The sequence below is a fragment of the Ambystoma mexicanum genome, chromosome 12, assembly GCF_040938575.1.
Source record: "Ambystoma mexicanum isolate Mex_15411 chromosome 12, UKY_AmexF1_1, whole genome shotgun sequence".
Classification (NCBI taxonomy): Eukaryota; Metazoa; Chordata; class Amphibia; order Caudata; family Ambystomatidae; genus Ambystoma; species Ambystoma mexicanum.
This window is the reverse complement of record NC_090936.1, coordinates 526,849,172-526,875,703: the sequence shown is the minus strand read 5'-3', so window position 1 is coordinate 526,875,703 and position 26,532 is coordinate 526,849,172. Positions and strand designations below refer to the sequence as shown.

General features: G+C 44.1%; 1 protein-coding gene across 3 annotated transcripts in view; it reads left to right on the top strand.

The window, feature by feature from the left end:
• The window catches only part of LOC138513745 (scavenger receptor cysteine-rich type 1 protein M130-like), a 490,460-nt gene that overhangs the window by 190,959 nt on the left and 272,969 nt on the right, over positions 1–26,532 (top strand). For 2 of the 3 annotated variants that reach the window (XR_011281805.1, XM_069628827.1), the window contains exon 7: positions 4,948–5,049. Coding sequence is in view for 2 of the 3 variants with exons in the window: in XM_069628827.1 (XP_069484928.1) it covers positions 4,948–5,033 (86 nt within the window). In the remaining variant the exon portion in view is untranslated. Of the gene's footprint in view, positions 1–4,947; positions 5,050–5,391; positions 5,579–26,532 lie in introns of those variants that run through there. The other variant, XM_069628828.1, reaches the window with a different exon arrangement.

Sequence of the window (26,532 nt, the reverse complement as noted above, 5' to 3'; positions counted from 1 at the left end):
TAGTGTGCATTGGAAAGTAAAAGAAAATTGGTTTTGGAAACATTGACCTTCAGGAAGTGTGAGGCCATCCACATCTCTTTCTTCTGAATGCAGCACTTTAGTAGGTGGATGTTCTAACTATGTACAACTAGGTTCTATCTGTGTGCTAATGCATGCCACTCAACTAGACACCCAAAAGATTAATGCATGGATAAAATAGTATGGGGGTGTTATGATGGATTTCTAAACTCTGGCTTGGTAGACAGAATTTAGGAGGCCGCCCTAGTTGCAGTGAGCAGGGGAAACCTTCGGAGTTCAGTCAAACCAATCAATGTAGCAAAGACAGTGGTCTCTGCTTAGTCTCAGGCGAGGTGAGTGTAGCCAGGAGTCCACAATGAGTACACACAGTGAAGAAGTCAAGGATTACACATAAACAGTAAGTATACATAATATGATATTTATTATTGGCCAAGGAACACACTATAAAAATGAACAGTGCAGGTAATACCATAAGACAACACTGCGAATATACAACATATATACAGTCACCGTTAGTCAATGCAAAGTATGCAAGTCACAACCCCAATACCTGTCAAGGAAGGTAAGTAATTAACAAAGGCACCAACAACCCAGAAAAATAGCAATCCTTACTTATAAAGTCCAACCCTAAGTTGACTGAGGCCATGTGCCCAAAAGTTCACAAAGCTCTCAGATAGTTTTAGAAGTTATGAAAAAGTTTGCGAGTGGGTCCTATGGATGTGAACATTGGTTCAGAAGATTGTCCAAGGAGTTTACTGGTGAGTAAAATGCTTTTCTACCTTTTGGCGGGCTTTTGGAACAAGTGTTGCCAAAGCCAAGAATTGTAAAATAAATCAAAGTTCTTCACAAACATTTAAAGGGTGGAGATAGGGACACCAGTAAGTAGTGTTACTACTCAACACCCATTTTTTCTCAGGCTTCACAGGTCCAATGAGGATCGCTGGGGGTAGGTTTTCCCGCTATTGGATCCAGTAGCAGGTGCCCAAGAGCTGTGGGTGCCATTGAAGTTCTGGTTGGGTCCCGGAGCAGAATGCAACACTCTCCAGTGAATGAATGCAGTAGGCACTGATGCATGACTCCTCTGAATACTCTAACAGACGAGGGATGGCTGGTTCCAGTGATTGTCACTGTGCATGGCGACAGCAGGTGTCTCAGTTGTTGCAGTCAAAGAAAGCTATCTATTTCAGGACCCGTGGATGTTGTGATGCCAAAGCGTTGCAGGAAGGCTACCTGAGGGACAAGCTGAAGACCCCTGAAGTTCTGAGTCAAAACACAGATTGCTAACACTTCTAATGTGGTAGCACAAACTGGAGCTGGTCAGCCCACTGAATGGCCCAGGAACACTTCTGAAGACTCCAAACTGCAGGGCCATTAGAAGAAATTGGGAGTGGTTGTTTCCACCAGGCCAAAGGGTCAAAGAACTAGCAAGAGTCTTCTGAGATCAGGAGCCAGACAGGGCTCTTACAGAACAGTAGCAAGAGTTGTTCACCAGGCCTCTTTAGGACCGATCCACAAGTCTTCTTTCATCTGCACAGCTTCACAGGATGCTTGGCTGATCTTCAGATCTGTTTGAATGGCTGCAGGACTCCTCTTCTTATCCTAAATTCAGGTGAGCGCAGCCCTCCAATAGAAACATCTGCCCCACACACCCCTACAGTGGTCTAATTAGGGATCACTGTGGGCAAGCTCATGCATACACTCAAGACACACCAGAACTAGTTTGTAAATTGGAGCCAGACAGTCCCAGCCCATTTTCTGGCTTCCAACACACATGGCCTGCACTAGCCAGCGAAAAGCATTGCTTTCCTGGCAAATGCATAACAATAAAAGGACATTCCTGACCTGACAAGGCATGAAGAAGGCCAAAGAACAAAATAGCCAAAGAACAAGCGAAAAACACTGTGGCACGACCATGTTAGGACACTAGCCACAGTTAGTAGCCAAATCTGGTAAACACAAGAGAGCTAACTAAAAATACAGTAAAAATGGTAAAAGTGTAACTGCTGTCACTTGCTTGTCTTTATGCATCTTTAAAAGTAACCAAAAATCCTTTGAGTATGGGTATAGGGTGATACAAAAGTATACCTATTGCACTGCATTGGAAGATGCATTGTGCAATATGAAAAAGTTACCCACAATAGATAACATGTAAAAAGACAAAAGGAACCATAGATTCCCAGTACTGACAATGTGAAGGGCTTGCCTGTTTCCCCATAACAAATGAGCAAAAGGCCAGTGGAGTGCTTCATTGCACTGGACAAGGTGTAAAACAAAAGCAAAATACTTGGGGGTCCATAGTATATGGAAGAACAGTTGCTCAAAGGGAAAGCTTTCCTAATAGGTCGACAGGAAGGAACCATATATATGCAAAGCCACCTCCCTGCCCATCTAAGAATGATCAGCCAGATAGGAATCATGTCATCCCTGCACGCATCCAAGCAGACCGATTCAGTTCCACAAGGGTAAATAAAAACCTTGAGGGACAAATCACTGCCCCCGTTAATTAAATCAATAAGTTATATAATAACATGTGCTTCTGGATGGATGGTAAAGCAAAGAAGACAAGGAAGCTGGAAACTGACAAGAGCCCCAAAACAAACCTGAGAAAATGTAAAGAGAATTGCAACTCAAAATATGCAAGGAGTTGCAATTGGGAAAACAAGTGCATCTTTTTAGGAATTTAATTTTCATATAACTATGTTTTTGTTATGTATGCTAGAATGAGATAACCATTACAGAGCAGATCAGCAGTCTTGGGGTCTTTTGGAACTGAGGATCAAGCATTTGACAGGGCACTTTTAATATTGATACTATACTACCTAGTTAAAAATCACAGCTGTAGAGCAGTAGGAATATGTGCATTGGGGACGTTCCCTGCATGGTACAGTTTGCCAATATAGAGACCCCAGAGTATATTTTTCAGCTCTCAGCATGGAAAGGACAAACATAGTGAACTTGATATGTGAATGTCAAGGTCATAGATGGTCAACAAGCATGTTGTGCCTTGTCAATTATCATTAGGATGTTCATCTGAAAATGAATAATTACTAAAGAATGTGCTAAACCTTAACCTACCTGGCACTTACCTCTTCTTGTTTACATATATTAGCATATGTGATAAGGTATATTAGCTACATGTGCTGAACAGTGAACGGCACTCTAATCCTATGTATTAACACAATTGATATAAAATACTGTACTGTATACACTCTTGCGCTGGTGACCTTGTAGACAAACTAAAAAAATATATATATATTTTATCCGACTATTAAGATGCCAAACAATTGTGTTACGATGTGTTCATTTTTATTAACTTTATCACAGTTAGAATTTTCACTGTCTAAATTTGAACCTTATTTTGGTCAGAAATTGATATAATTGAAAATGAATATCGTTGTACCTTCATGGCAGTTTGATGTCTATGTTTGCCCCAAATGGACTGACATATGGACTGCTGGATTCTAAGTCCTCGTTGTTCTTACTGCATGCCATTTAGTAGTTTTAATGTAATTTGAGGACTGATCGCAACCTGATGGTTGTCGGGATGTACTGTTCGTCTTCAGATTTAAATGTTGAAAGCTTTACATTTCTTTCTTTCATCTTCCTTTCTTCATTTGCTTCTTTTCTTGCTCTTGTGTCTATCCTCTTTTGTTTCATTCAATCAGTTTCCCTCCTTCATTTTCCTTCTTCATTTCGTTCTCCCTTACTTATGGTCCTTCTTGCTTACTTTTTTTCTTTCCCTCTTTTATGCAAGGGGACCCCCTGCACCCCATTGCTACCTCCTCACCCACCCCCATGGTACTTTTATTCCTCTCCTCCCCAGGCACTGGTATTCCTCTCCTCTCATACCCATTCTCCCCTTTCTGTGTCCGCTACCCTCTCCTCTGCTGCTTGGCCTTTCTTGCCCCCTTCTCCGACACCAAATTCTTCTGCTCCGCAACCCCAGAATTGCACCATCACTCCTACCTTGCTACCTGCCCTACCAGATGCCAAATTAACCCTCCTCTTTCCCCCTATCATAAACTGGTAGATCAGACTAACAGGTAGAGCACTTTAATCACTCTAGCGGTATGCAGTGATTATATTGAATATAAAATAACTAATGAAATTACAATGAATACAAAAACAACGAAAATGAAAATAACTAATTTGGGGAAAAACTAGAAATGAGGCTGGGAGTGGGAAAAGTGGTTTTGGGGTGGGGGAAAAGTATCAGTAAAAAAAGGCAGGCTTTGGGAGGGAACCCCCCCAAAAACAATGAAAAAGAAATGAATTATTTTGGTATTAGTTGTTTTGTATTCGTTGAAATTTCATTTGTTATTTTGGGATTCGATGAAGTCACATGTAACCACTTAAGCCTGTCGACCAGTTTATGATGAGCAGATTGAACTAACTGCCAGTCGGGAGTCAATCAATAGACCCAATAGTGTGTGCACAACATCTTCAATATCAGTTCAATTGATATGTAAACGTGTCAAATATTTAGAATGTTCTTAGCCTAAACCTATCCAGATATTATCAATTTCTGATCATATTAAGGTTCAAATTTAGACAGCACACATTTTGACCATGATCAAGGTTATTAAAAATGAACGAAAAGTCATACAATTGTTTAGAATCTTAACAGTCACATGCAATACACATTCTGAATTCTCACAGAAGATCACCACAGCACAAGAGTGCATACGGTATTGTATTCCAAATCTGGAAATGAAACATGATCCACCTGGCACATTGGCCCCAAAAGTTTTGCATGAAACAAACAGCTGAAACATACCAACATTTATGTAGCCGGGCATGCTTTATTGTTATTGTGTCCCCCATTTAATTTCAGAGATATGTGTCACACTTTCTTATCTCCTCAAGTTCTGTCAAAATGAATCATCATGATGTAATTTTCCCTTTCTCTGCCCATCCATGGTTCTCTAGAGGTGAGCAACAAGAACAAGGAGCTAGACGAGGTCCCGGAGCCCCTTTATGAAAACATTGATGGGAGGTGGAACGAGGGCCTCTAAATGAGACAGACACACGGTGAGCATTGAACAATGACAGGTTTTTATATTTTCTTTCAGCCTTTTGTACACTAAAATTCAAGGAAGATTTTGCTCAAGTTGGGCCAAATTTAGAAACAGTGATTGCAGATTCACAGTGGGGGAGGGCGTATATCTCACAAGTCAGGCTATCACAGAAATTAAATGTCATCTTCATAAATTGCCAACAATAGCAGGTGTCATCTGTTATTTCAATTAAAACATTCCTCCTCTACTACCAAAAGCATGTTGGTTTTGGGCCATCACATCCATGGTAGCATCTTTTGAATTATCTTCATTATCTGTGGGAGGTCTATGAATAGTAAATGTGGACCTTTTGCAGCCCCTTCTCAAGATCCATGATGGTGTCAGGAAGAAGCAGAAAGGCCTTGAGCTGGCAGGAAGGCCCCTTTCGTATCCTATATTTTATTCTACTTCATCTGTACATGTTTTGAATATACCCACAATAACCAGAAGTGTGCACATGGTTTCTGAAGGCATGTATGTAATGTTTAGTTGTTATTCTTGTAAAGATGTTGTAGAAATATGAAAATAATATTGATGATTTAATAATAGTATCAAGGAGAACATGTATTATTAGCAGTATTTCCATTGTTACTATTGTAAAAATATTTGTAACACTCATACTTAGAATATTTGTATTGTTCATAATAAATATGTGTCTTCTTCATTGTATTATTAGAAGTAGTGATGTTAAAACTAATAATAACAATGATACAATTAATACATATTTGGCTCAAAATCTTAAAGATCAAAGCATCTCAATTAATTTAATTCTACCATTGATTGATTGATTTGTTATTTATTATGCGCCTATACACAAGTGTTTCAAGGCACAAACAAGGCAAGGGAGGGGCAACAAAGGGTGGACAAAACAACGATTTTACTAGGCCTTGTGTCATTGAGATCGTACAAGTGTGTAACAAGAACTGCAGGGGAAGGGTACAGGTAGAAGTGCACCCAGAGCAGCAGGGCGCCAAGTTAAGTGCAGGGAAGGGACTACAGGGGCAGTCCCAGCCCAGTAGTGCAAGGTAAGCCAGGTGGCAGTGCAAGTAGGGCGAGGCAAGTGCAGGGGGAATGACAGGGGGGCCTGGTGTCCTGTAAGACTCAGCGGACAACCGGTTAGCCAGTCAGCAGAACAGAGCAGGAGCAAGGGAAAGGTAGCAGGGGAGTGGGAGCGAGAACAAAGAACTTGAGGAGCTTCCATAACTTAAGGAGGTCCGGCTCAAGGCAGAGAGAGGCTGGGAGGCCATTCCAGAGGGAGTTCTAGCCCCAATAGCTGCTCGGAGAAGCGACTCACCTGCAGAGAGTTAGAAGTAGATGAATGAAAGGCTCTAGGAGTAAGATACTTAGAAAGAGAGAGTTGAGGTACCACTGCCCCAAAAAGCCTTGTGGACAATGCAGAGAGTTTTAAACTTGATCCTTGCAGCCACCAGGAGCCAGTGGAGGGATTTCAGGGCCAGAGAGATGTGGTCCCTGGGCTTGAGGCCAAGAATATGTCTTGCAGCCCTGTTCTGGATAAGTTGAAGAGGGCAAAGAGTAGCGATAGGCAGATTGAGAAAGAGGCTGTTGCAGTAGTTCAGCCTAGCGAGAACCAGAGCTCTTGAGACAGTGAGGTTCTGGGAGAAGGCGAGAAAAGAGAGAATATCTCTGAGGAGGTACAGCTGGAGATGCGCCTTCTAGGCAAGGTCTGTGATGTGTGGCGAGAAGGAGAGAGTGGAGTCGAAGATGACCCCAAGGTTTTTTGCCTCACAAGAGGGTGAGGGCAGAGGGCCCAAGGAAGGCAGCCAGAATGAAAGAGTAAAAGCGGGAGCAGGGGTCCCAATGAGTAGGATCTCAGTCTTGCTGGCATTAAGGCAGAGATCGCTGAAGGCGCACATACCTCAATAGTGGATAGACAGACAGGGATGAGCGAGGAAGAGGAGGAGGCTGAGGGTAGCCTGAAAGAGAGCTACATGTCATCTGCAGATCACTGAAAGTTAGAGGAGAAGGTAGAGATCAGGCGGGCCAAAGGGGCCAGATAGACGTTGAAGAGTCAGGGGGAGAGGATAATACCCTGGGGAACGCCACATGCGGAGAGAGAGGTGGAGGAAGAAAGGACCCAAGCTGAACCTGGGAAGGTAGGTCCAGGCTGAAGGAGGTGAGCCATGCCAGAGCCTGATCCATTATGCCAAGGGTCTCGCAGTGACACGTAATCGGGATGTTGTGGTTGACAGTGTAAAAATCAGAGGAAAGGTCGAGGAGAATGAGGACAGAGGGAGAGCTAGAGTCGAGATTAGAGAGCAGATCTTCATGGATGCTGAGGAGTGCAGTTTCTGTGTCTCTGGCTGCTCTGTGGCCAGACTGATGGTCATGGAGAAAACCAACAGATTCAGTGTGGAGGGTTAGCTGGGAGACAGCCAACTTCTCCAGGAGAAGGGGGTCACCTGTTTGCATGAGACTTTCATAGACCAGACTTGTCTGGAAACATCTTCAGGTGTTACAGGAGAGAGGGGGCCGAGAAGGAAAGTAGGGGGCGGCCAAAGAGGGCCCGAGAGAGGTGGAGGTAGAGAGAAAAGAAGAGGAGGAGAGTGCTGACAGGATGTAGTGGGATTTAGTGGTGAAATGAGAAGCCAGAGCTTTGCTGAGGGCCTGGGTGGGTATAGAAGAGGTAGATACTGCAGTAGGAGTGGCCAGCTCCTTGCAGATTGTAAAATGTGTGGCTGTATTGTTAGAGGCTGCAGAGATGTGGGCTTGAATGTGGACCCTCTTCCTAGGGAAGTTACAGAGTCTGTATTGCCTTTGGAGCCAACAGCAAGCCAGTTTGTCAGAGGATGCACCCAAAGCTCCCCACTTTCTCTCAGGTACCCTGCACTTGCATTTCAGAGCAACCGAATCAGAGTCATACCAATAATTGCACTTGGTGGCATGCTTCAGGTGGATTTTCATAACAGGGGCAAGGTTATCCAGAGTGTTAGAGATAGAAAGGTGAAGGTTGGAAAGGGTTGTCAGGATGGGAGTCAGCCATGGTAGTAGGTGGAGGAAAGTGGAGGCAAAGGCAGCCGCTGACACTCGCTTCGTAGGCCGAATGACCACGATTTAAGGTGGCAGTGCTGGGTGGGCCTTTTTCAAGGGGTCAGGAAGCTTCAAGTGAGAAGAAATAAGAAAGTGGTCAGTCCAGGAGAGGGGAGTAGTGAGGGGATTAGAGAGGGGGATGTCTGAAGAGATGAGAACATCCAAAGTGTGACCAGCAGAGTGAGTCCGAACAGAGGGTAGAATGGAGAGGGAAAGAGAGTTGCATAAGTTGCAAAAAAGCACAGGAGTATTCTGGGGAGTCCAGGTGGATGTTGAGATCCCCAGGAGGAGAAACAGGGAGGAAGAGGAAGTGAGGTCAGTCCATTCAGAGAGGAAGAAGGTGACCAGGCCAGGTGACCTGTAGATGGTGGCCAAGGTCAGAGAGAGGCCAGGAGAGGTGGAGAGCCAGCAGACCCAGCATTCAAATGAGGAATAGATCTGAGTGGGGATGATGGAAGCAGGGATCGAATCAGGAAGGAACAGGGCCACTTCACCTCTGGGCCTATTGGGTACCCCCTCCAGAATGACTTCTTGGGGGCTTACAGTAGAGAGGAGTCCCCGCCGTAAGTGGCAGAGGAGCCAGAGAGGTGGAAGGAGGAGGTAACAGAGGAGCCAGAGAGGTTGGATGGCAAGGGAGCCACAGCAGTAGAGGAAGGAGAAGGCAGCAGAGCCAAAGGAGTGGTGATTGGCACGGGAGCCAGAGCAGTAGAGGAAGGAGGAGGCAGAGGAGCCAGAGAAGTGGTGGAGGGGATAGCAGGAGAAGGAAGGAAGTCGATGAGGCGGGGAGGCACCTACCAGATAGTAGGAGATTGGTCCGAGGGCTCTGGACCATGACAGTGCTGTTAAAATAAACATTAATGATGACTCTGGAAGACTGGCAGGGGGCCATGAGGACCTCCCACCAGCTACCATCATTAATGTTAGAGGAGGAGGAAGGAGAGAAAAGTGCAACCATATGAAAAGTCCATAGGTCGGGCAAAGGAACGACAAAGAGGATGTTGGTGAGAGTCTGTGTGGAGGAAGCACTGACATAGGTGTCAGCAATGGGAAGGCCTGGACTAGAGACCAGGGTGTCCTTCCTGAGCTTCTTCCTTCCAGTTTTAGTGAGAAGAGAAGCATAGGAGACAGAAAAACAGTTCAGGAAGATGGGGACATTGAGAGCACCATAGTGGGTGTGATACAGTGAAGAGAGAGGGCAGACAAGAGGAGGAGAAGAGAATGAAACACAGCAGAGAGCTACGTCCCACACGGTGCACAGCGAGGGGATTCGGGGAAAAAGTGAGTGGGGGTAAACAGAGGGAGCAACGAGCAACAGCAAAAACGTGTGCAATTCTAAAGAAGTGCAAAACACTGAATAATTAATTTGATTCAGCCTAAAAACCTCGGGCATAGTGTTCTTCTAAAGTGATGCTCATCCTGCCTGAATAGGCTAAAGCAACACAAGAAAAAATCATCTACACTTTTTTTAAATACTTAATGGGAGTAGTCTTGAGACCAAGTATTCTGAATAAAATCTGAAAATACATGTAATATCTGGGCCGTAGTTACATACAAACACATGTACAAATGGTGCAGTAAACAGCACATTCACTGCTCTGACCACAAATTCATACTTTGCAGAACAAATGCACAAACTGCACCCATTAGAAAAGATGCCCGATTCACAAAGCTGTGATACAGGCTATTTATTACCAGGCGTAAAAAAAAAAAAAAGCTCCCAGACAACATGCTTCAAGACAATGGGCTTGCCGGCCCATGTTTTATCAACGCAATCACCTCTGGGTGGGGATGCCTCCACCAGATGCTTGACATGCACCACCTCTTTTGAAAAAACCCATACTTTTTACCAGTATTGTAATCGAACACATTCTTATTATGATTCAAGTAAGGCACCAGACTACAAGCCATTTGCAACTAGAGTAAGGCACGCACATGTCAAGCTTTTCTCCCTTATAAATGGATAATCTGCCTCAGTTGTATGAGAACGGCCTTAAAGGAGGAAGCTTTGATGTCGTGAATGCTTTAAAACAAGTGCATATTGCAGCCATAAAAGGGCATCATTGTTATAAAACATGAAAAATGCACATGTAATCCGACTAGATCCGTACTTCCCTCCCTTTTGCCATTTAAAAAGTTATAATCTTGCTCCATACTGATTATTTTGTTTGAGAAAATGTAAAGAATGGAATAATGTGAAATCTCAAAGGAGTTGTATAGATGTATAGTGGCCTGGTTTATGTAATTAATTGTACTTTGTAGGTATTGTTGCTGTCTTTAACGAATAGCTTGTCACTAGTATTTTATGAACCAATATGTTATGTACTTTAGATCTTTCTACCTTTTTATGTTTGTTTGTGGATCCTGTCCTTGTCGAATACTTAGCCTCTTGCACTTGATGGAATAATCTTTCTATAGAAATGATGTCTGGGTAGGTCCTGGGATGCTCGTTTTAGGAAATCTTAGCAGAATGGCTTGCTTCCCAACCACCAATTTATCTTCACAAACTATGAATGTGTCTACATGAAATGTTCAAATAGTGACATGAACACGGCGATGAATTTGAATGCAATCCATGTATTCATACGACATAGAATGAATGTCATAATGAGTTTTAATGGAATGCTTGATTGTATCTATATTTGTGAAATGTTGTGGTGCTTTAATGGCTTTTATGGTATTGTTGCTCCGAAATAAACATTGATTGAATTGATATATATATTTTTTTTTTATTATTTAAAAAATGTTTCAGTTTAAATTTAAACTTTTCATTTTATCTTATCACAGTTGTTATGTTTTAGTAATTCATTTTAGTCAGTTCACGTTTTCAATTCTTTCAATGATCTTCTTCCAAAAATGAAAGATTATATAAATCATTCGTTTCTCAGACCCTGACAATATCCAGGCCCATCTTTGATCAGCGCTCATCGTCTTTTGTGTAGACTCAAAATAAGATCTGCATATAGTTCTTTCTTTACTGAGGGTGGGGCATATCATCATAAGGTGATACAAACTTTCTGTCTCGCCCTGATTTTTGCATATCCGACAAGAAATGTCTTTATTCACTTGCTGTTTAGTTCTTACTAGTCTTTCTCTAGTGGGTAGTAAATTCAACCGTAATTTAATAAAAAACATTCTTATTTCTTTGTCCGGAAATATCACCAGGTACGGTGGGAGGTCGTTGATCGCTCTAATTTCTGCTTTACTTGCTATATTTTCTTTGTATCGAGTTATACATTCATTAGTGCTTAGCCAATCTTGGTACATTAGTCGTTTCTTGGCATGTTGGGGCCTCATTTGTAGCATTTCTTCTGTTATATCTTCATTTCCTAATGCTATTAGTATTTGTTGTTTCCATTTAGACAGGGCCCTAGCGTTTATCGCATCGGGATTTGATATGAAGATTTCTAACGCCGGGATTGTTTTTTCCCCAAGTTATTTTCCGATACAGGTCAAATTTTTTCCAAAGTACCACCATGCCAGTGATTGCACTGCGATTTCTGCTCGGATACAGGTTATCGGGAATGATTTAGGCAACCTCATTATTTTCCGCCAAAACGTCGCTTCCAAAATTGGCCATATCTTTTCCGACAGTTTAATACGTGTTTCACTTCCATATGTCAGGATAGGGATAACTTTACTCCTATAGAATGCAATGATCGGTTGGTACGAAAATTTGCCATATTTTTCGTGGAGTATATATCCTTGTCTCGCCAGAGCCATTACTTTTTTTTTTATCTGTATCTCCCATTCTTTTTCTTCCATTGTTTGACTAATCAATATGCCCAGATATTTATACGATGTTACAATGTCAATAATGGAGGAGTTAATGTGTATCACTGGTTTCTTTTCGTTTGGTTTCGATTTCATAATAGTCATGATTTTGGTTTTTGCTATATTTATTTTCAACTCATTTCTTTCCATATAGTCTACCAGCATTAGGAGACTCTCTTGTAGACCTTTCGGTGTTTTATCCAATAATATGATGTCATCCGCGTACATCATTATCGTTATCTTTATTGAGTTAATTTTCGGTGGAAATATTCTGTCCGAGATCATTTAACATGGGAGATCTGATGTGAACAAATTGAAAAGTGTGGCTGCCAGTGGACACCCCTGTTTCAAACCATTCCAGGTTTCAATGTACGCGGTCATTTGCCCCTCCTCAGTTAGTCTTACTCGTATTTTTGTTGAAAAATAGAGCAGCTTTATTGGTTGTAATATGTGGGGGGGGCAGTTCCACTTTTCCAGTTTGTTCCATAGCAATTGGCGATTCACACAATCAAACGCAAGGTGTAAATCTACTAATGCTATCCAGACCTGTTGCTTGGAACACATTGCTTCATGTTTTAAAAGGTTCAGCAGAAATAGGTTGATGTTGGTACCAACTGCGCAAACAAAGCCCGTTTGTCGAGTAGCAATACGTTTGTTTTCTGTGGCCCAAGCCGTTAGTGACCTTAGTAGGATAGTAGCGAAAATTTTGCCCAACGGGTCTAATAATGCAATGGGCCTATAGTTTATTGGGTTCTCTTTATCTCCTTGCTTAAAGATAGGGATCAGAACCGCTAGCTTCCAGGTTGCAGGAATTTGGTGTAGTTGGTTAATCAATTTGATGATTTGTAATAACATGTCCGCCCATATCTCTGGATCAGCTTTGATTAGAGCATTTGTAAGGCCGTCCGGGCCGGGAGCTCTTGACTTATTCAATTTTGTGATTATGTGTAGGATTTGTTGTCTGGTAGTGGTAATTTCCCATTTATTCATTTTCTGTTGGATTTCGGATTCAGGGGGGTCCTTCTTCTTATATACAGCGGAAAGATGTTCTATCCAACATGCTTTAGTCACATTTTGTATCCTTCGATGTTGGACGCCTTGTGTGGGGTTTAATAGACTCCATAAATCACGCGTATTGCGATTGTTCAGGCATGCTAGCATTTGCTCTGAATCTTGTTGCAACATTTGACTTTTGTGGGATTTTAACCAATTCTGATATTTTTGTTTGGCATTATTAATTGTAGAATATGATTCTCTAGTTCTTTACTTTTTTAGTTCTCTACATAGTTTTCGTAACTCTCTTTTTTTCATTGCAATCATACGATCGTATGTATGGATATGAGGCAAATGTTGTTTTTTCCGCTCTTTTTGGGGTTGATAATATGGCTCAAATAGCCATTCATAATTTATTTTCTCTGCATCTTTTTTCCCTGTTTCCCTAAAATTCTGGTTTATTCCCAATACGTCAGTGGTTTTCAATCTCAGTCTTGTAGTTTTCACATTCAGTTCCATCTCAGGCAGAATAAGTAGCTCTTTATCTAGGTTCTGCCTTTGCCATGTCATTGATATCATGCGATGATCACTGTTGTTATTCTCCGTGATCTCTGTTTTCGTCACTGTGTTCGCAATATTCTCAGAGGTATATACATAGTCCAGAGCTGCTTCCGATGTACCTTGTGACCACGTTGGAATAAGTTGTAGGTCCGCATTCTGATAGCTACCCATCAGGATTAGGTTTCTTGTTTTCATTTCTTTCATCCACGCGTTAGCTCTCGAGGACAGAGCGTTCTTTTCTTTATAATTTCCAATTTTATCAAAAATATGTATGTTTAAGTCTCCACATATTATTATGTCAATTGATGGAAACTTTGTGACAAGTTTATCAAGAGCTGTTAAGAGTGCATCTAGATATACCATTTCGTCAGTCGCTATGGGGTTCCAGTATATATTAAATATGACCATCCAGCGTGACTGATTGCAAGCGGGTTTGTTTTGTTGCCGTACCACCACATATTGGATCCATGGGTTCAGATTTGTTGCTTCCACCGGAATCCAAAAGGAGTTAATTTTTATCATCATAATCTGCCCTGACGACGGTCTTCCCTTTTGTTGTATAATGGCTGGATTAGTACAAATATTATATCCTTCGCACGTGGGAGGATGCGACAACCATGTCTCTTGAAGACAGATTATGTGCGCTTGTTGTAGTTTAGGATGGGTTTGGTGGAATAAATGGCCATGACCTCTGGTATTCCAAGAGGTCAGTAGGGTCTGTACTCTCTGTTTCTCCACTCGTTGTTATGAGGACACAGATAAGCTACTTTCATTTTCTTTTGATTGAAATGTGTATTCTCTTCCGATATATCTAGAAGTAGAAAGTCTTTGATTTGTTTGAATTTCGTCTTCCCCGCTATCTGACGTGATTGTTGATGATGCATCGTTGATTGTTGTTGAAGCAAGGTACATATCTACTTTTTCATATTTTCGGCTAAATGGCATCAGATCATTTTTATTGTACTTCGTGGCATCGGACCTTGGTCTTTTGTTCGTCTCCTTCGTCTTGATACATTTGAAGCCAATATATTGTAGTTGGATGTCGGCTTGCAGGATTTCTTGCATAATTGTTTGAGTCGTAAACTGTATTTCAACTGTATCAAGTTTCTGATCATCAGTGAATTTGACCAGGTATATGTCTTTCGTATTGATGTGCTTCAATTCTGGAATAGCCTGGATAACACGTAGAGTGTTAGTGCGGTTTAATATCACCGCAGGCTTTACTGGTCGTATATGTGTCATTGTAATTACGTATTTCTCTTGTCGTTTTAAGGGATCGACAAATATGGGTGTTTTTAACAATGGGTAAGCAAAACTCTTGTCGTCATAAGTCGACTGACAATGGGTGTCTAGTATCGATTCATTTATTTGTTCTCTTATTGGTTTCTGGTCAGCGAGTCGACATTTTGTTTTTTTCCTTTGTTTTTGATTTTTCCATGGTATGGAAACTTTCAAATTCTTCATCCGATATATCAGTACAAGTAAGCTCTAATCGGCGATTAGCCGTCGAGTTGGAATTAGGGTATTGATCTAGAAGGATCATGTCTTTGATGTTCTGTTCTTGGTTTATAGATGAGATATCTATGGATTTACCATCCGGGTAAGTGGATAGATCTAGTAGTTCAACTTCATCTTTTGCCTCCTCTTGTTGTAATTCTCTTCGTGTCAGTGGAGGCGTCTCTGTCTTTTTTGTTTGTGTTTTCCTTTGGGTATTTACCTGTATATTTTGGTTGCCTAATTTCTGCATGTGGGTTTGCGGTGCCAGTAGCCCTTCCTGGGGCGTGGGTGTGGTCAGATTTCTTAAGAATGCACGGGATCCTGTTTGTCGTTTCTTGTTTTTCCCTTCGTTAGAGGCCTTTCCTTTTATATTTCTTCTGCCATCCGGCTTAAGGAACAGGTCGAAGGGTAAGGGATCTGATCTTTGAGAAGGTAATATCTCAGATTTGGAATGATTTATCTCTCGCCGAGGTGATATCTTGGCATTTGTATTCTCTGATTGTACTTCTTGTTGTATCTGGACATTTTGTTCTATTTTCATCTGTGGGCCACACAGTTCTGTTAATTTTGCCATTATCTTTGTCATCTCATTCATAAGTAACATGATAGCAGAGTTCCCTTGTATTCGTTCCATTCGATCTGCACTGGCAATTTCGGCCAGTCTGTTTTGCCACATATGGCTTGTTTCAGCTTCGGTGTTCAAACGTTGTTGTATTTGGCAGATGAAGTTCTCAATATGAATCTGCTTAGTATGCATCAGCGCAATCAGAGTGGCTTGATCTTTTATTGCATCGACATTTGACTCATGTAATTTCAGGTACGGAATCAGTGACTGTGATGTTGTTGTAATCAAAAGATTTTGTAGTTCCATCATTGTTTTTGGTAGACGGGCCATATTCAGGGTCTCTGTCTGTTGTTCTGCCATTCTATAATCAGATGTACCGGGGTCTGTGAGAGGTTGCTGTTCTACCTTTAATGGCCGGTGTCTATCCTTTGTTACCTCGCGTGTCTTATCATGACATTCTAATGGATTGTCTTTCCAGGGAAAGAAAGAGTGCGCCTCTGTCTGTTTTTGCACCGGGGTTGATGTATGGCATGTTCTTTTCGTAGTTGAATTTTTGTAATTCGGATCTTGTTCAGCTGATAAGTCATGTAATGTCATTAGTGAATTTAATTCCATCATGTCCATTGACAGGCGCGCTGCTCTGAAAGATTTTTGTTGGTCAATTTCATGTGTATGGGAGGTTTTTCCCATGTTTTTCTCCTGTACTTGAACCCATAGTGCTCTTGCGCGGGTTGCCTTCGCTTTCCTTTGGGTTGAAATTTCATTCGAGGACAGCTGTGTTAGGTGTTTCTCAGTTTTGTCTTGGTTTCTCGTTCCATTGACGGGTTCCAAAGGGACCTCTACTTCAAATTTCACTTTCTCATCTTGGGGAAGCGTCTGCAGTTCTTTATCCTGCTTTAGCACTGCAGCAGGAGTAAGCCACTCCTCATCGACAACACCAGGGGGCAGTGTCGGCAGAGCTTCCACGCTCAAGGAATCATTCGATGCAAGAGTCTGAACTTTGCTGCTCGGGGAGAGCAACGCCACGGCACTAGGGCGCAGCCAGTCCTCCGCGTCCTTGTGGCCTCTCCCCTCTCCTTCCCCCCCGACAGGAAGCCCAGCGGCCAGGGCGGGTTGAGCGACCAGGGGCACAGCCACCACCCCCCGGCCTCCACCGTGCTCCCTGCCGGACCCCCGCGGGGACCACGCCCCGCCCCCCGACCCGGCAGCCAGGGCCGGGGCAGGTCCGCCGAGCATCGCAGCCACGCGGGGGGTCCCACGACAGCGGCCAGGCAGGGGAGCGCTCAGAGGGGGGGTCGCCGGTTCTGCACAGGGGTGGTGGGATGGGGAGGGGGAGTGCGAGGTCAATTCCAGTCCGCTGTTGGCTGGGGGTTGTAAAATGCTTGTGTTTTCTGTCTCCATATGCCTACTGTGTGGAGGTGGGTCAAAAACTGCAATAGTAGCATTCAGGTTTCTTACCTTTTTTTCTCGCGCCGTAATGTCAACATTACTCTTAGTACGATGTATTTGTTGGATCGAGTTTTTTTCTTTTGCTGCTGTGGCAAAGGCTTGGGAGATAGATGGTTGATTCTTACTGGATGGTATGACCGAGTGCATACTCAGTTCTGTTTTCCCTCTCAATCGTGTTCTGGGTCTGGGTACAGTAGGTGACAGGGGTGACTTCTTCAGTTCGCCACCATTTTTCTTCTGACTCATGATGTTGGGCAGGGAGCAAAGGTAGTACCTCTATCCAGAGAGCTGTCAGCGCTCGGTCACACGTGTATGCGCACTTCTGTCACAGGGCACGTTCAAGAAACAAGAGTGGTCCAGCAGGGTCGCAGGGTCGCCCCAAGAGCCCAAAGACCCTAAGACTCTGCGAACTGACTCCGCGGCCGCTCCGCGGATAATGGGAGCTTTTAACTTCCTCTCCCAAAAGATGTAGAAAGAGGACTGGAACAACAGTAAAGTTCTTCTGAGTCTGTAACCCTAAGACTCCGCGGCCGCTCCGCGGATAATGGGAGCTTTTAACTTCCTCTCCCAAAAGATGTAGAAAGAGGACTGGAACAACAGTAAAGTTCTTCTGAGTCTGTAACCCTAAAACTCTGCGACCTGACTCCGCGGCCACTCCGCGGCCGCTCCGCGGATAATGGGAGCTTTTAACTTCCTCTCCCAAAAGATGTAGAAAGAGGACTGGAACAACAGTAAAGTTCTTCTGAGTCTGTAACCCTAAGACTCTGCGACCTGACTCCGTATTTATGCACACATTAGTAGGATGTATCCATTAGCCCTTCAAATGACTGACTTTGCTCGTCCATGTATAGAGATGCCCCCAAGACATGGGTTTTCATTGGATGTTTTGGCTGCACTTTACTAGATAGATGCATACTCTTCTAAAATGACATCTTGTTAAAACACAGAAGTACAGCACATTTTGAATTGGGGGGAATCATGCCTGCAAAGTCCTTTCCTGTCTTCATTCAGTGTTTGATGTACAAGACCTGCTTTCCCTTTTTACATCATGGATAATAGTTCAGTACCCTGGACATCCAAAACACACAACATTGCTTTTCTGTATATCAAAAATGCAGGGAAGCACATCACTAAATCTAGAGTTCCTTTATTTCCCTCTGATGTTATATCCCAACCCCACATCCTCAAGTCCGCTTGGACATGTGTAATTGCAAATGACACGCAATCTGGTGTATGAGCGATCCGAGACACAGATGATCAACTATTAAGCGCTCATGAAAAGAATTTAATTTCTCTTCTTTAGCATGAAAAACAATTTAAAGAAAATAAATTACTGTGCTATACTGTATTGTTCAGTATTTGTTCTCCAAAACAAGTTAAGTCTAACTTACATTTCAGTGCACCTTTTCCAACCCATAGTACACAGTAAATTTATTTATTTTATTTATTTAATGAGTTGGGTTCCTAAGCACTGATCCGGTATTCGAACCTCTGTTGTTTTGTGTGGTCTTCTTTCCAAGACCAACACGTTGCCCGTGTGCTATTCTCTGTTCACTGGGCATGACACTGTGCATTTTTTACCACAAACCCATGAACTGAGGACAGTAGATATATTGGCACTCATTCCGAGGTTGGTGCTAGTCATGCCGCTATTAGCACCATAACTAGCACCAATACCGGTACCGCCACCGACTTGGTGGTATGGGGACTTACCGGTCCAGTCCGACCTTGGCGGGACCGGTAAGTCCCCATTTGTAAAGCCATTCCCCATAGGGCTCAATGAGAAGGGGGAAGGCGTCAATAACGGTACCGCAAATTGCGGTACCGTTATTGACCCCGGTATCCCTTTGCGGGTCCCGTCCTTAACGCCTGGTAAAGCAGGCGTTAAGGGAAGGACCCGCAAAGGGACCTCGGAATAGGGCGCAAAGGGATTACCGGCACTGGTGTCATTAGCGGTGCCCGGTATCCCTTTGTGCCCACCTTGTAATGAGGGCCATTATCTGTGACACTGTTCTTTCATCATGTTCTTGAAGATGTGAATCAATGATCTCACGCATGTGTCTTCAAGTACAGTCAAGCGAAATTGAATGTTAGTGTTCATAACCATTACAGTGCACGTCATTTTATTTCCCAAATACTGAACTGCACCCACACTTAATTATCCTCTTCTATGGTGCCCTTTGCCTTTGGCGCGGTAATAGCAGACTGGGTGTGGTCTATTCTACCTGTTAGGAGCTATCGCTTTATTTCTTTAATGGTGTAACCAGTAATACAAATGGGCCTCATTCTGGTGCTCATCTCTGACCCAACCATTATAGTAACTGTGCAGTACCAGAAAAATTGAGATTCCAGGAGGATAGCTCATGAGCTGCTATACACAAATAACGTGTTCCTTAAAAAGGTTTGTTAAAAGACGTGTTGAGATGGAGGAGTAAGTAGTTGTGCGGGTCAGGATCACAACTCACTCTATTGTCGTGAGCGTAATTCTTTCATGGAGCACAGCAAGTATGGCTAGGCACCTCAATAATCATGATTTTGTATCCCAGGTAGAGATGAATCGCCCACCTGAAAGGTACAGATCCACCCCTTGCAAGAGGCCACAGGCCATGCAGCCTCAATGCAGCACCTTGCACTTTTCAGAAGGTTAACACATTATTCCGTCTGAGTGGGAGACCCCAGTCAGAAGTGCAATAGCATATGAGAAAAACATCCACCCATCCACCCGTGAGACATCACATTACACTGACCTTTCACACATGACATGGGCCCATCCTTAGGAAAAGTCAAACATTCGAGCACCATCAGAGAAGTTCATGCCTAGCTGTAAAATCACTGTCACTCCCACATCAATATTTGATTTATGAAACACAATTACATTAGACCACTTTGAGGATACCCATACTATTCTAAAAAATAAATGTCAAGTAAAAATAAATGTAAAACACTGGTGGGGAAGGTCAAACCCAGCTCACAAGGATGCTCATTATTGTAAAATAGAAGGTCTGATCATCTACTCTACCAATGATCTTGGTTGGAAGCACAGACAAGTGTATATAAGCTTCAACACAGCATGGTACATTACAATGCACTGGGTGACCAACACACATTCATTCATGTTGTACTAACTAGGGAGTCTGTTAAAAAATGCTGTTGTACAATTCAATCATCCACTGTGTTTTAATGTTAGTCCATGTTAGGTCAGAAAAGTATACACATCAAAAGAAAATCATAAAGCACTGGCTGAGAAGTTCAAACCCAGTTCAGAAGGCTGCTCCCTGTTTTCAAAGTCTTTTTTAAACACTCTTTATTGGCATTTTGTAATTACAAACCAGAAACAGATAACAATCCCAGTCCCCCCTGAAACATTTTATTAACCTTTTATAACATCATCGAGATCACAACCCCAAAGGTCCCCTTCCACCCTATCTCCTTCACCCCTCCCTCAGGTGTCCAGATTATGTCCTCCAGGCCTCCGTGCCTTCCATAGGTCACCACAAGCAATCCTCCATAGTCTGTAATGGCTCTGAGAATCGGGCGGCTCCACCGCCACTCCCTTGGTTCATGTCCTCCCCATTCGTCCTTATCCCCCCATCTCCCGCCCCTACCTAGTCACTTTTCACGGTGGCCGTAAATCATTAGCCTTTGACAAATCATTCAGCCATTGAGTCCAATCTATCGACATTCCCACCCTTCCATCTCAGTTTCTTCTGCAGAATCATTAGTTCAGCTATGCCCCATCTCCGGACATCCACCCGCCACATATTTATTGCCGGGCCTTGTGGGCACTTCCATGCTATTGTCATTCGGCGTTTAGCCAATATCAACAGGAACCAGCCCATCTTATTCCGTCGGGGTCACCAAATGTAAAGGCTCACTCCCAGTTGTACCAATACAAATTATAATAAATGACACAAGGGAAAAAAGGGATGGCAGCACTAATGGACACTTACTGGTTATGTGGCAAACAAGCATACCACCATCGTGGAGGGGTACCTGTGCCATGGCCACACCGCATTCGGCATTTAGGTGACATTTCTGTCCAATTTAGAAAGTTTCACCTTAAAACTCTGCCATTCCCCACCTTCTAGCATAATTCGTAACCCTTCTATGCACTTTTTCCAACTTTTTCCACCACTTTTGTGTTCGCCGATGTTCGTGAACTTCTAACGTCATCGCGGACTATCCAGACAGTGTCACATGACTACGCACGTGCGTGCGGCATGAGGATCTGTCGGCGAATGCGTCCTGCGAACGTCCGCACTGCGAACGAGTCAGTCATTTGTGAACAGTTCGGAACTGCATTTTTCAGAGCATCTAGAAATTTTAAAGCACAACATGTACCCTTCCACAGCTCCTACACCTATTCTTATTCATTATCTATTAACAATCTAGCACACATCACATACTTGGATGAAAATTAGGAAAACTGCTATTTATCTTAAAAATGGCATCAACTATTGCCATCCCTCCTCCCCAAGTGCCACCACCACCAGCTGAAGGACCTACACAATGGAAAAAAAGCGCATTACTTAAAAAGACAATCAAGAAGACCAGGAAGATGAGGAAGAAGTACCTACCTCTAGCACCCAGAGAGAATCATGGGTCCACACCCACTCTTGGTTCTTTACCACTGTTGTAAATGACCAAAGGCTAAAGCTACCAAAGTGAAATGCACTCAGTCGCAGACGACCTGGGCAGTACTCCTACTGGACCACCTCCATGCGCGGCCACACCAAATCCAACCACTGCAATGCTCTTAGAAAGGCTGTTCCTTTCTTAGGAAGTGGTAGGCTGTCTTCCGCTACTGCATCTTCCTCAGCCAATGCTGTAAACCACACAGCCTACTTGTGTGGGGCACAAAATCCCACCAGCTACCTTCCAAGTGATAAAAGAGGCTCTTGATCCATATTTTTCAAAAACAACAGTACTCTGTATGTACTGCAACACACCACTATGCAGGGGGGAGCAATTTTGAAGTGCTTTTGAAGCTGTAATCAAGGTGCATGAGAAACACTGCCCTCTACCTTAGATTTAACACATGCGCAACATCTTCCCCTGTCCACCTGCACCTCCATATCTGTGGTTGGTGTCCCTTCCCTCATTTCACTCCCCACTTTACTTTCTGGCCTATCCTGCAAAAAATATTAAAAAAAATAAAAAAACATTTTAAAAAGGTTCCTTTAGGAACCACCTGTCGCAGTTAAAAAATAGAACAAAAAGAATAAGCTTATAGACTCCATCTACTTTACATTTTCAGTAAAGTAGTTAGATTCAATAAGATTCTCCAACATTCCCATTAGCATTTTCTACTATGCTAATGGTAATAATGGACAAGTGTGTACTAGAGAAAAAGAAAAAAGCACAGAAACACATTTCTGTCCGAAATTCTTCTCTCTAGCATACAATAAATACCATAATCCATTGACGTTTATAACTGTCCACAGTCTCCGCATTCCCCTGTCCAGCCCATGCCTTATTAGAAAACCCGGATTACACATGCACACCATCACACAAAACATCCCTGCTACTCTTTTTACTGTTGTTTGTAACATTCCCTCATTGTCTGCTTTAAACCATTCAGACATGTACCCACCAATCACTTAGAAATACTCTACATATAACCTATCAATATATTAAACTTCAACCCACCAACTGCCACTTAACAATGTTCTACAAATCTTTTGCATCTCCATTTCCCATACTTATACCAAAACATTTTACATAGTGCTCCTATAAATGCACATATGCATTGTGCAGTGAAAGCAGTGCATAAATAAAAGGGGCAGTACGGATGGACAAGTGTTCATGGGAGCCCAGGAGGGAAGTGCCAATGATATGATAAGTCATTTATAACGCGCCTGTACACAAGTGTTTCTAGGCACAACAAGACAAGGAAGGGGAGGGAAGACAAAACAACAATCTTACTAGGCCTTGTGTCATTCAGATAGCGCAAGTGCAGGGGGAGTGAGGGGGAGAAGTGCAATGGGGGTGAGGGAGAAGGGAAAGTACAAGTAGCTCATACGTGCTGCCGGTGAGTGGCTCATAAGTGCAGAGAGTCAGGGGACCGGAGGCAGTGTAAGGGCAACTGGACATGCAGGAGCCTGGTTCAGTGGGTTGCCAGGTGACCAGTGTGAGGGGAGGTCAGGAACATCAGCAAGGGAGTGGGAGAGAGAAAGCAGAAATGAAAAGAACGGTCTTGAGTGCTTCCAGAACCAGAGGTGGTCCTGCTCAAGTTTGAGAGAGGCAGAGAGGCTGTTCCAGAGGAAGGCCCCAGCAGAAGAAACCGATATAGCCCCCACTCTCTGTCTGTAAAAGTGTCTGACAGAGAATTGGAGGTGGATGAGTGAAGGGCTCGAGAAAGATGATGCTTAACATGAGAAAGTTGGAGGTAGTGCAGTCCCTGGCCCCAGAAAGCCTTGTGGATGATACAATGGTCTTGAACTTGATCCTCGCAGCCACAGGGAGCCAGTGGGGAGATTTCAGAGCTGGAGAGATACGATACCTGGGCCTGAAGCCAAGGACAAGTCTTGCAGTACTGTTCTGGATAAGTCGTAAAGGGCGAAGAGTAGAGGCAGTCAGATTTAGAACTAGGCTGTTGCAGTAGTCCAGCCTAGAGAGCACCAGGGCTCTGGAGACAGTGAGCTTCTGGGGGAAAGTGAGAAAAGGAGGAATACCTCTTAGGAGGTGCAGCTGATAGTGTGACTTCTTAGAGACATCTGGAAATGAGAGGGTGAGTCAAAGATGACACCAAGATTCTTAGCTTCACAGGAAGGAGCATGTAGAGGGCCCAGGGTAGGCGGCCAGAGTGAGAGAGGAAAGGAGGGAGCAGGTGTCCTGATGAGGAGGATCTAAGTCTTACTGGGATTAAGGCAGAGATCATTGGAGGCATACCATTCCTGAATTGCGGGCAGGCAGCCTGGTATGAGAGAAGGAGCAGAAGTGGCTGAGGGGAGCCTGAAGGAGAGCTGGGTGTCATCCTCATAACACTGAATGTTTGAGCAGAATGTAGAGATGCTGTGTGCAAGAGGTGCCAGGTAGTGGTTGAAGAGCCAGGGAGAGAGGTAAGACCCCTGGGGAACACCACAAGTAGAAAGAGAGAGAGAAAAGAGGAAAGACCCAAGTTGTACCTCGGAGGGTCTATCAGTGAGAAAGGAGGTCAACCAGGCCACGGCCTGACCAGAAATACTCAAGTTGTCACAGAGGTGATTGAGCAGGATGGCGTGTTTGACTGCGTCGAAAGCAAAACATAAATCAAGGAAAACGAGGACAGAAGGAAGGTTAGAGTCAAGATTAGAGACCAAGTCTTCACAGGTGTTCAGGAGAGCAATTTCCGTGCTTCTGGCTGCTCTGAAGCCAGACTGGCAGTCGTGGAGACAACCAACAGATTGAGTATATAGATTAAGCTAGGAGATGGCTGGCTTTTCCAAGAGTTTACCCAGGAAAGGAGTGATGGAGATTGGGCGATAGTTTTCCAGAGACGAAAGATCAGAAGAGGGCTTCTCAAGAAAGGGGTACATAAGGGAGTGCTTAAGAGGGGGAGTGAAGGTTGCAGTGGCAAAAGAGTGATTGCGTAAATTGGCTAAGGCTGGAGCAAGAGTATCCATATGGTCCTTGATGGTTCTTGCACAGCAGGGGAGCACCTGCTTTGATGAGACTTTCATAGATGGGACTTGTCTAGAAACATTGTCTGGGGTGAAGAGGAGAAAAGAGGAGGAGAAACAGCCGAGAAGTGGGATCGGATGGTAGAGGGAGAGGAAGAGGAGGTTGAGGAAGAGAGAGTGGAAAAGGATGTCCTGAGTTTTAGTCGTGAAATGAGAAGCCAGAGCTGTGCAAAGGGCCTGGGAGGGAACCGTAGAGGTAAAGACTGCAACAGTATTGGCCAACTCCATGCAGATTTTGAAAAGTTTGTCAGAGTTGTTAGAGGCTGCCGAGATGCAGGTTTGGATGTAGGCTCTCTTCTTTGAGAGGACAGAGAATCTGTAATGCCTTTGGAGCAGACGGAAGGCCAGTTTTTCAGAGGGTGCACCTGATGCCCTCCACTTCCTCCCTGCAACCCTACACTTGCGCTTAAGGGTTGCGAGGTTGGAATCGCACCAAGAGTTGCCCTTAGATGCAGGCTTCAAACGGATCCTCATGACTGGGCCAAGGACATCAAGAGTGATAGAGATAGAGAGATGAATGTTGGAGAGGGCTGTGTCAGAGTGTGAGTCAGTCAAAGGTGTAGGAGGAGGAGAGAAAGTAGCGGTGAAAGACTCCACTGACACGCTTCATGGGCCAGATGACCGAGAAGGTGGGTGGCAGTGCTGGGGTCAGCTTAACCTGAGGGGTAGAGAGAGAAAGTGAAAGGAAACAAGAAAGTGGTCACTCCAAGAGAGAGGAGTGATGAGAGGGTTGGAGCGGGGTGGTCTGATGAGATCAGAACATCCAGGGTGTACCCTGCAGAGTGAGCCAGGCCAGAGAGAAGAATAGAGAATGAGAGAGTTGCAGAGGTTGCTAAAGAGCCAGCCCTGAAGAGGGGTTTGTAGCATTCAGGTGGATGTTCAGGTCTTTGAGGAGAAGTTGAGAGGTAGAGGAAATGAGGGAGGAGGAGAGGTCAGCACACTCAGAGAGGATGAGGGTGACCTGGCCAGGCGGCTTGTAGATGGTGGCCACAGAAAGAGAGAGGCCAGGAGAAATAGAGAGCCTGCAGACCAGTCATTTAAAGGAGTAGTAGTCCTGCATTGGAATGACAAAAGCAGCAATCCACTCTGGTAAATTCAGGGCTACATCCCCGCCGAGACAGTTCTGGGTTCGGAGAGGATCTTGTAGCTATCCAGAAGGAGAGTGTCAAAACTTGTGATGGAGCTGGCCGAGAACCAAGTCTCGGTGAGACTGAGTACATCCAAATCAAGCTTTTCCAGGAGACGGCAGATATCGGAGGAGTGTTTGACAGCAGAGCGAGAGTTAAGAGTAGTGATGTGGAACAGAGTGCCACCTTTGCAGGACTTCCGTGGAGGGGTACAGGCATGAGGTACGCCCTGTGGAAGTGTTAGAGATGCCCGAGAATGGGCAGAGGAGGAAGGAAGAGATGGCAGGGTAGTCAGAGAGGAAGAGAGGAAGAGGAGAGTGTTGGAGAGGTTGCAGAAAGATGAGAAGGCAGAGCGGCAAGAGAAGCAGCAGGGGGTACCAGAGAGGTTGTGGAGGAAGGAGGCAACATGGTGGAGCAGCTGAAGAAGCAGCAGAGGGTGCCAGAGAGGTGGCAGAGGAACCATAGAGGGGTAGATAGGCATGGCAGGAGAAGAAAGGAAGATAAGACACATGAAGAGTCTATCAAAAAGGAGGAGATTGGCCTGAGGGCCCTGGACCAAGACAGTAACATTTAAGTAGACATTAATGATGGTCTTAGAGGAGTGGAAGGGGGCTAGGAAGGCCTCCCACCAGGCACCACCATTAACAGGAGAGGAGGAAAAAGGAGGGAGAACAGAGACCATATGGGTGGTCCATAGGCCTGAAGAGGGAACGACAAAGAGGATGTTGGTAAGGGTCTGTCTGGAGGAAGCACTAAAAAGACAACAGTAAAAAGAGTTGGAGGGT